Genomic DNA, 10,350 nt, shown 5'->3' on the forward strand with positions numbered 1-10,350 from the left:
GTAGGCTCACTGTAACATTACACTTCGACAACATCAGCCTCCAATCTCATGGGACCATAAACACACACATAAATCAACACTCACGCCTTCAGGATTTCCTGAGGCAAGATTCACTGATGTCAAGCCGTGACATGGGTTGAAGCTGACTCTAGTGTGTGTTGGTGTGTGACAGGCTTTAGGACATGATAACAACTACTTCTAGTTTTGTTCCTTTTTCACTTTATACATCATGTGCATGTGATTTTTCTTGTTTTTCTTCCATTGGTCTGCAGGTTTACACTTCACTCTCTTCCTGATATCATTCCCTCTCTTGCTTTGAATCTGGGTGCTGTTGCCTCGTTACGCAGAGCCTGAAGCTAAAAACATCCAAAGGGGGAACTATATGATCACAGCCTCTTAAACTTCCTCACTGTATTTTTCCTTTATTTATCTCCATCTTTTGTCTGCGTCTGTTGGGGGATGGTGGGTGTTGTGCTTCACCAATGTGACAGCAGGGTTTTCTCACTTCACTACAGATTAATTAGCCTTGAAGATCAAACAACGAAGAGCACATGGCACAAATAACCCCACCAACCCATGTCCCCCCCCCCCCCCCCCCCCACCCCCCCACCCCAGAAAAAAATTAAGACGGTCCAAATCTGTCTGAATGTGGATTGCTTTGTGCCATCTGACCAGCCTGCGATCAGACACTTTATTGGAATACAAAGGTAGCCTATCACCCATGGGAATATTCTCACCATCTGCTTATCATACTGGAATCAGAGGAACATGTTTCCTGGAGCAGTTCTGCCAGAGGTGAGGGTGTTTGACATTTCAGTCAGCATTTGTTTCACGGAGCACTTGCATAAAAATATAAACTAGAGATAGGGGCTTAAAAGTTCCCACATTGATGTGTCAGAGTTTGTTGGAATGGAATCAGATTAACGAGACAAAATGAGATGAAAACCCTGACAGGGCCTGAAGAAAAGCTAGAAAGTTGTTATAGTCTGTTTAAAATAAGAGGTGATCTTTTCTCTTTCTCTCTCCCAGCAACTCGCTTGTCACAAGGGGTCAGCCCAGCAGGCAGCCTTTACACCAGATACTCTTTCTGATGTAACTCCAAAAGGGATTTGTGTCCCCAGTTGGAACTGAACCAAATGCAAATGTATAATCCAACACAGTTAAATTTATAGACTTCTTTATATATATATATAGTGTAACGCTAATGAGTTACTGCTCAGTTTAACCTGTGGGTATGTCGCCACCAAGTGGTTAAAATCATGTTAACAACGCAGAAAATTGTAATAAAAAATACACTGTGTTCAAAATTATGAGAGCTGTCGATACTCGTTGAAAAAATAATAAAATACAGTTTGAAACCACTTTTTTCTTTTTTGACTGTGATGTGTTTAACAATTGCTTCCTGTCTGGTTTGTAACAGGATAGGAACCATCATCTGTTGCTAGTTTCTTCAGGTGGAGGCGGACGAGTTATTGAAGGAGCGAATCAAAATGGCGAACCAAGAGGAGTCAGTGAGGGAGTTCGTCGCTGTTACTGATGTGGATGAGGAGAGGGCCCGTTTTTTCCTGGAGTCTGCCGGCTGGAATCTGCAGGTACGGCTTTTCTGTGATCTTCCATGGAGCTGCGGTGGACTGTATGAAAGACCCTATGAAGGAAACTCAGGTTACCGGGCAGGTGCCAGACCAGTAGCTCGACGGCTAACGTTAGCCGGGTTTTGCCGGTAATTTGTGCAAGTCACCCTTTGACAATGGCCGGACTGCTTCTTATCATCAGCAACAATTCACGCGTGCTGTTAGTCAGCTGATAGCGTCACGCGTGCGGTAACTACTGCTGTGTTATCATAAAGAAGATTGTCCATTAAGTGTTGTCTAAGCTGGTCTGCCGTAAACCTATTGACTCATGCTAGCTAGCGTTAGCATGCAACGCTAAATAAAATGGTTATTATTAGTAGCCACCTTCCCGGGTCGTATGGGCTGCTCCATGGGAGAATAACGTGTGTGTGTGTGTGGGGTATTTGCGTGGTCTGATACTGTAAGATAACACAGACATGGGCAGTTTCTTCACTGTACCAGCGTCGTCAGTGTACAAAGACAAAATAAGTCAGTGAAACTGTGGCTAAATCGCTTAATCCTCGAGAATGTTTGACGTGAGCTCTTGACTGACGTGTTACCGGAGCGGTGTACTGTAGCATCTGGAGCTCGTCAGATATTATCTTACTGTCTGCTTCGTGCTGTCACATTTGCATGCTCGTTTTGCATCCTCAGCTTGCACTTGCCAGCTTCTTTGAAGACGGAGCCGATGATGACATAGTGACACTTCCCCAGCCTGAGGGAGGCTCCTCGGTGTCCCGATCCGCAGGCCCCAGGTATAGTCTCCATCCAGCCTGTCAGTGCTTTAATCACAATGTAATGGCACAATTATAAGAGGGACGTTTTTGTTTAAGTACAGGACACTTGTACATGTATTTATACAATTGTATCGTCCAGTAGTCAGCCCAGAGTGACCTCCTTCAGAGATCTAATGCATGAAGCAGAGGATGAGAGTGATGAAGAGGAAGGCCAAAGGTAAGTGTGCTTCCCTCTTGTCTGTTTATCTTCAGTGAGTGTGTGGAAATAAGACCACCGCTCTCTTAGGCTGAGTTACAGAAAAGCTTCAGTGTGTCTCAGTATAATACTCAAATAGATAATTACGAGCAAAGGAGGTGAATACCTTTTTGTGCCGGAGGCCTTTCAGAATGGGTGTGACAGATGTTGCTGTCTGTTTGAGCTGTGGATGGATGGTACAAAGTCACACCTAGCTGGCGTGGTTCCAGAATGCACCAAACTATTTTTGGTAACACCTCATTCTCTGGGAGCTGGTCGCTTTCCTGCTGTGTCAACAGATTCTGCTGCTGGATCAGTGCAGTGGACTAGTTGTTAAGGGGACCGTGTGGGGGTACTGATAACCTTCATAGTCATTTTTCATTTCATCCAAGCAAACAGAGCTAAAGAACACAGCATTTTATTCCAGAGTCAGTAATGATGTCATTTATAATTAACATTTCTTCTGGTTCTGTTTCTCAGTGCACAGTGGCTTCTGGGATAGTTTGGAGGAGGGGGGAGTGTCTTTATTTCAATATGTACACAGCTCAAAATGAGTGAAGGGACATTCACACATTGCTGTATTAATCAAAGTCAGTTCAACTTCAGGGATATCAGTTGATCCAGTTAGGAAGTGTAAACCATTGTGAATCCATTTTACTGACTTTGGTGCAAACGACATTCACAACAGGTGCAGTATACAGACAACAACAAGACCAGGGAATGGTTTTACAGCAGCTGCTCTCTCTTTACCTCTGATGTTAATTGTTTTCTGTAGTTTTCCTTTTGTTAGTAGTATTATCTTCTATGGTAGCATGAGACAGTACCTGTTGTAGAAATGGTGCCGTATTTCTTGAGAACTTCTTGACAAGTCAGTCTACAGGACTACCTGTGCAACCTTAAGGAGCTGTCAGTACAGTCACATGCTACTATGACACCAGCTTTAGAAAATAAAAACAGTTAGGAGGGATAAGAAGAGAGCATTGGTCTGCAAAAGCTTTCCCTCTTTGTTGTTGTCTTGTTGTTGCCTCCACAGCACACCTGTTGTCAGTTTCGTTTCATGTCTATCATTTTTAAGTTTGTTTCCATCCAGGCGACACACTTTAACATGCATAAGAATTATATAATGCAGCACTGTAGATTGTGCAGTTTTCAAGTCTGGTTACATTGTTTGTCTTGCTGCCTGACTACTAGAACAATGTGCACATAGTTGGCTACCCAGACACCCGTCTCCAGTGCAACTGTATGCTCATCTTATTTCTTTGTTGTCCAAACAGCTGATACGCTGCAAAGGACTACTCAGTAGAGATGTTCCATTTTCTTTTGCCTATTTTCTTCATTATGTATCAAAACTTTAAAGCTATGAAAAGACACATTGAGAAAAGTGCTTTAAATTTGCGATTGTTAAATGTTTGTACCTTTAGCTTTGATTACAACTTTCCACTCTATCAGGTTGTCACATGAAGCCAGTCCAACACCCTTGAATAAGTTCTAACATATGGTTGCTTTTCTCACTCATACAGTTACTGTGCTGAATGGTCTGTAGTCCATTCATTGTTTCTAGATCTAAGCACTTTTCTCCCTTCTTCTCAGTTGGTTTCAGAATTGATTTTTTCCCCCTGTAGATCCACCATGAAGGCTTTATTCAGTTTTCTACACACAGTTGAGATCTGTCTGAAAGATTCTGAACTTGTCTTTCCTGTGGTGATCCTCCTACAAATTATTAAATAAAACCATGTACACTTTATAGTCCAAGATGTAGGAGTTACCTGACTAGCCTGTTTGTAAGGAAAAGGATAGACAGGAAAGACCAGAGCTAGCTGGTTAGCAGCAAGTTGACTTTCAAAATAAAAGCCAGGAGACTGTTGAATAATCAGTCAGTTGCCTTGTGTTCTCAGGTGGATGAAAAAGTAAAGATAAATCACTAAATGTGTTTTTTAGTCTACCCAAATAAGCTTACTCCTAAAAATCACACGTAAACACACATACTATCCATACACCAATAGACTTAGTTTATTTGTCATACCTCCAAGAGAACAGAACCATCTGCAATTATTTTACTTGTGGTCAGTACCTTTGCTCTAGACACCAACTGTGAGCTGGAGGACCACTCCGACCAGATCCTGTGCTGTGCCAAGCTTATAAAGGTTGCAGCACAGAACAAGGATTACTGCGGCCAGTTGTCCATCAGCAAGACAAGAGACTCACTGTAAACAGTCTTTATTGGGCACAAAGGACAAGGACTTTAGTTTTTGCACAGAAACACTGTTGTTTTTCAACCTTTATTTTGCAATTATGGCTTTATTATCCTCACTCTCACACTGTGACATGCGACCCTGTAGAACACTATTCTCTCTCTTTCCCCAGAGTGGCTGTTGTTCTGTTTATAAAAGACTTCTAACTAGCTCTATTCCCACCCTCTCAGGTTTTTTGCAGGAGGATCAGAGCGCAGTGGGCAACAGATTGTGGGACCTCCTAAGAAAAAGAGCTCCAATGAAGTGGTAGAGGATCTATTCAAGGGGGCGAAGGAACACGGAGCTGTGCCTTTGGACCGCAGCGGGAGAGGACTGGGGGAGCCCAGCAAAGCTAAGGTGAAGTATAGCTGCTGTGAACAGCTGTCCATGACAGGCTCCTTCTCTTCTATGTTGCTCCTGTTAGCAGATTTCTTTTGTGTCTGTAAATCAGTTACTCTGTTCTGATTGTACTTTTTGTTCTAGGCGTTTGTTGGCGGAGGTTACAGGCTAGGAGCAGCCCCTGAGGAGGAGTCAACTTATGTGGCTGGTGAGAGGCAAGCTTCCAACAGGCAGCAGGATGTGAGTGTAGATTATTTTCTTTCTTTTTGTGGGTAATTCAGTCCTTGCATTGTTTCCTGTCCTGTGTTTCTGAATCTGCTCCAAGGTAGACTTCAGTCAATCAAAGCCTGGGGCTCTTACGTTTATAGCAATAAAACAAGACAGTAACAGATGAAGGGTGATCAATCCTGTTCCAGGAATCCAACTAATCATTAATCAAATCCTAAAGAGTGTCCTGATGAGTAGAGTCACATAACACCGAGATGTTTGTTTTGTTGCTTTGTTATATAAACTGCACTCACGGCCATCTCACAAAGCATACCAGTGCTGAAAGGCATGATGCACTTAAGTTGTTGTTCTGAGAGTATTTCAAAAAGTATATTGGCTCTAAAAGTAGCCCATAAATCTGAGAGAATATGTAGGCAGAGTAGAGGTCTCTTTAGCCACTAAGACCAGACAAATCCTGCAGGGATGTTGCACTATTACAGGCACTCTGTGGCAAATATGCTGCAATTATGTATCAAGCCTGAATGCACTCTGCAGAGCACAGTTTGCCTGAAAGTATATAAATGCATGTTTCAGCAGCACCAACAGTACGAAATAAAAGGAGCTGATTTTAGAGCGTTATTCTAAGAAATCATCACTAGATTTGTTAGAATAACTATATTTAACTGCATTGATAATGCAAATCATACACCTAACCTAGGAGGCCTTTAGGAAGCATCCTAGTCAGAGGCCCAAACCATCTCAGCTGGCTCCCTTTTCTTTGTGGAGGAGCTGCACCTCTGCTCCACCCAACCAGCCTTTAAAGAAAAATAATTTCTGATGCTTGTATCTGTGACTTTGTGACTAGTTAAGGCTAGGAACGTAGGTTGAATTGTGAGTGGACAGCTCGGGTCTCTTCAGAGCAACGGGTGGGTACAGCGTCTCATTCAGTGCCTCACCAATCTGTCTGTCAGTCTCAAACTGTGTGTGTGTGTGTGTGTGTGTGTGTGTGTGTTAGGTACATGTGGTGCTTAAGCTGTGGAAGACCGGTTTCAGTCTGGATAACGGTGAACTCAGAAGCTACGATGATCCTGGAAATGCCAACTTCCTTGAAGCGATCAGAAGAGGGTGAGATTAGCTGAAATCTATTATTTGTTTGCAATTTCAGTAATTTGCTTTTCGGCTCGTCTTATGTCCTGATGAATGTTAGTTCCACACTCACCCGTTCATCCTCATCCCACAGGGAGATTCCTCTTGAGCTGAGACAGCGGTCTCGAGGGGGCCAAGTCAACCTAGACATGGAGGACCACAGAGATGAGGACTTTACCAAGCCCAGGATGGCCTTCAAAGCCTTTGACGGTGAAGGACAGAAGCTGGGGAGGTGAGGATGACGTTTGATTTAACATTGTAGCTGTATTGTGTCTATTGTATGGTTTTTAAAAAAGCACTGACTGAGCTCAGTGCAAGCTTCATTCATATAAAGGCCAGTGAACCAGTCTGCCTCGTTTTTCAAGTTATCATGAATCATCTGGATGAATTACTGGTTTCTATGGGTCATAGAAACTCCAAGGTTACTAATAACCTGCATAAGTCATGCATGTTGACGGTAAGTACAAAGAAGACAATTCCAAAGCAATGGTTCAATCCTGACATTTGTATGGAATCATTCTGGATACGATGTCTTATCTGTATCATTAATCTTGAACGTACCACAGCAAAATTAAATAACCCACGACTGTCGAAGCTTGGAAAATCTTCTCATCCAAAGTTATTTCCTGGAAGAAGTCTGTAATATATATCGAAATTCTCACTATTTGATTTTCTTTATTTATTTGTGGATGGGGATATTTAATACTTTTATCAGTTTCCAGAACATTGTTGTGGTTTATAGGCCGGTGATTATCTGAAAATAATACAATCTCAAGCTAAAAACCTTTTCCTCAGGCCATAAAATCGTCTGCTGTCCACAGGACTGCAGGAGCATGTAATTTGAATAGTTAAATGTTTGATTGAATACAACCTCAGTAAAATCGATCAGCAAGCAGCAAATGGAAAAGCAAAACCCAAACTAAAGTGTTTCAGACAAATGTTTGGAAAATAACTGCAAACCAAATCAGTAGCTACTTTATTCTTCAGATGTGGACATTCATGTATTTAAAGTATACGTTGTGTATGTTTTGCATTCATAACTTCTGTTCACTTTGGTCATGTTTGGTTTTTTTTTGCCCTTTTCTCTCCAGCGCCACACCAGAGTTGATTTCAGCTCCGCCCACCTCCCAGCAGGACCAAGCTGCCAACGAGGCCCAAGCCAGTGCCTCAGTGACCCTCGACCCCTCCCAGCCCGTCACTAACATTCAGATCAGACTTGCCGATGGTGGCAGGCTGGTCCAAAAGTTCAACCATACCCACAGGTAAAAAAAATTTAAGTTGCATGTGTTTCTGCTGGACGTGGATATGAAGAGGACAAGATCTGTAGATATTTGGTCCCAGTTATGCAACCAGTCCTTGTGATTGTTAAGGCAGAGACATTGTGTTGTTTCAAGTGTCTTATTAGGGACACAAGGTTTGGGGGGTTGTAAATCAGTGAATCCCTGTCTCATAAACCCAACACACTGTGATTTTACACCAATACAAACCATGTTCTTAAAGAAGAGAGAAAGAAACAGATACACAAACTGTGGTACACGAGTCTGTAGACAACATTTAGCTTGGTCAGTGCTACCAGCCTAAATAATCGAAGAAGGTGAAATCAGTCCTGTATCAAAGAGTAGAAGCTAACATTGTCAGATTTCATCCTGTCATATAACCCTTCTTTCCTGTCCTGCCGTGTTCTTGTGTCTCTCAGGGTGTCTGACCTGCGGCACTTTGTGGTGGCGGCCCGGCCCGCCATGGCTGCCAGAGAGTTCGTCCTGATGACCACCTTTCCCAACAAGGAGCTGATGGATGAGAGCCAGACGCTGCAGCAAGCCAACCTCCTCAATGCTGTAATCGTCCAGCGGCTAAAGTGAGGATGAGAGAGGAAGATCAGCCCCATGAACCCTCTCCCTGTCCCCCTCCTCCAGCTGCCCTCCCCCCTCTTCCACTCCTCCCTCTCCCTGTGGTGTGGCTAAGCAGCTCTTTGAAACCTGCTGCCCTATCGAGGGTGGAGAGAAAACAGACTTATGTATGGACTTCTAATTTCTCAGTTTTGTTTTTCTAAAGTGAAACTTAACACTCTGCTTCACAGCCCTGTCCCCCCAAATTCTCCCCCCTCTCCCTGTCTGTGAAAGACGGTAACGGGGACGAAACTAAAAATCTTCCAGACTGGAACAGAGTTCATGTAAGAGCCTGTCGGAGCCTGAAGATGCAGTCTGAACGACAGTTTAGTTATAAAGGTGTTCACTAAAGATTTGTTTGTTTTCCATTAACCCATCTTTTCTTTTTCTATAGACCTTAACTCAGCCCATCAGCTGTCAGTAGCCGGTGCTTTGGCAGATCCACACCGTGACAGATTCTCACTTTGATTCTGTCTCAACAGCACAGACCAGAATCACATAACCAAAGCCAGTTTATTATCGCATGATGACGTGGCTTTGTACAAGTTTCCATTTCTCTCCACACATTCATGTTGGAGAGAAATGGGTGATGATGTAACAAAACATCAAGGATTTTTCTCTCTCCAAACAAACCTGTACCAGTAGCCTTACTCTTCTTTACGCATCTCCACAATCACACCTGTCCATTTGTTTAAATGAAGATGGAATAATTTTTTTTAAATCAACTCCTTTTATCACTTCCTTCTCTTTTTTTTTTTTTTTTTTCACGCCGATTGTAAGATTGTCCCAGTTAGACAGAGGCATTTTGATATATGAACACCAATTACACATGGCTTTATTATTAAACCAATGGTCGAGCAAAAGAACATTTAGATTGTAAACACTGGTTTGTGTTAGCGGAAGTTGAATTCTTAAGATACACTGACATCTTCTATGCATCCTGGGGCAACACAAAAATATGTTTGGACCTCTGGTGAAATAAATCCATTTTATGGTTGATGTATAAAGAAATGATGGTCTTGTGTTTTTGTTATTGTTAGTGGGATATCTGCTGCTTTTATAAAGTGAGAAAACATGAATTATAATATGCTAGATAATGTTAGCATTTCACCTGGGGGACATCAGTGAGTTTATCAGTGACGTAACCACATTTCATGTTGGTTTTCTAATGTGTAAATCCCTCCATTTGTCAGACTTCCCAAAAGAAATTACACATGGACCCAGCAAAGGTGTGTATACACCTTATTGCCAAATACCGCCATTTCCATTGTCAGTCTGGCACACAGACTGTATCTAAAAGAAGGATGTTGTCACAGGTACGTCGCCCTTCTGGATGTTTTGGCTGTCAGAATATTTGGTTTGTTTTCAGGAGTGACCATATTTGGACAAGAGGCTGGAAGCCTAAGTTATTGCATGCTAGCATGTTTGGTTAATAAGGTGCATCAATGAACTGCATGAATGCAACATTAAACACACATCTGCTAGCAACTACTAAGTAGCAGACTTATCAAATACTAAGACTGAACTCACCAAAACTGAAGCAAACAGATTCTCTGCATCTGGCAGCAGGTTTTATTGTTTGTCCAACTGTAATTAGCAGAGGTAAAGCTTGGCACACAGCTGCCGGCTATTCAAAGTGGCTACCTTCCTTAACAAAACAAAGGCATTCTAAAAATATTTACCCACTGTATAGCACTTCTTAAGAAAATATCTGTAGAGTCTTGGTTTCTGATTATTTCTGCTGTGAGGTTGAAAATTTTAAAATGTAAGAATTGAGAGGAAGGCAGATGATGTGGTTTCTAATCTAGGGGTCCTCCTTGGATTTGGGCATGCCAAAAGGGAGGGAGACGATCCCAGCTGGACATGAGATTGTCAGTTGTGTCTCTTGGCTGGCTTCGTTCCTAGCCTCTTAGTGCCCCTTTGGAGAGTGTTGTGTGGGAAGAGGGAGGTCTGAGCAAT

General features: G+C 42.5%; 1 protein-coding gene across 2 annotated transcripts; it reads left to right on the forward strand.

The window, feature by feature from the left end:
* The first annotated feature begins 1,436 nt into the window (after nt 1-1,436).
* Nucleotides 1,437-9,214, forward strand: nsfl1c (NSFL1 (p97) cofactor (p47)). 2 transcript variants are annotated; one of them, XM_080898997.1, is made up of 9 exons: nt 1,437-1,592; nt 2,265-2,365; nt 2,487-2,564; nt 5,005-5,170; nt 5,297-5,392; nt 6,375-6,484; nt 6,600-6,737; nt 7,597-7,767; nt 8,202-9,214. In XM_080898997.1, the coding sequence occupies exons 1-9, from the start codon at nt 1,491-1,493 to the stop codon at nt 8,362-8,364; spliced, it is 1,125 nt and encodes a 374-aa protein (XP_080755123.1). In that variant the 5' UTR covers nt 1,437-1,490; the 3' UTR covers nt 8,365-9,214. The 2 variants fall into 2 exon arrangements, with proteins under 2 accessions (XP_080755123.1, XP_080755124.1); XM_080898998.1 differs by having other exon boundaries at nt 2,490-2,564.
* Nucleotides 9,215-10,350: the final 1,136 nt, after the last annotated feature.

The sequence above is a fragment of the Rhamphochromis sp. 'chilingali' genome (assembly GCF_963969265.1).
Source record: "Rhamphochromis sp. 'chilingali' genome assembly, chromosome: 12".
In the NCBI taxonomy this organism is placed as follows: Eukaryota; Metazoa; Chordata; class Actinopteri; order Cichliformes; family Cichlidae; genus Rhamphochromis; species Rhamphochromis sp. 'chilingali'.

Coding starts and splice junctions, on each gene's coding strand:
- nsfl1c (XM_080898997.1), top strand. CDS start 1,491: ATGGCGAACCAAGAGGAGTCAGTGAGGGAGTTCGTCGCTGTTACTGAT. Junction 1,593..2,264: donor CTGCCGGCTGGAATCTGCAG/GTACGGCTTTTC, acceptor TTGCATCCTCAG/CTTGCACTTGCCAGCTTCTT. Junction 5,393..6,374: donor CTTCCAACAGGCAGCAGGAT/GTGAGTGTAGAT, acceptor TGTGTGTGTTAG/GTACATGTGGTGCTTAAGCT.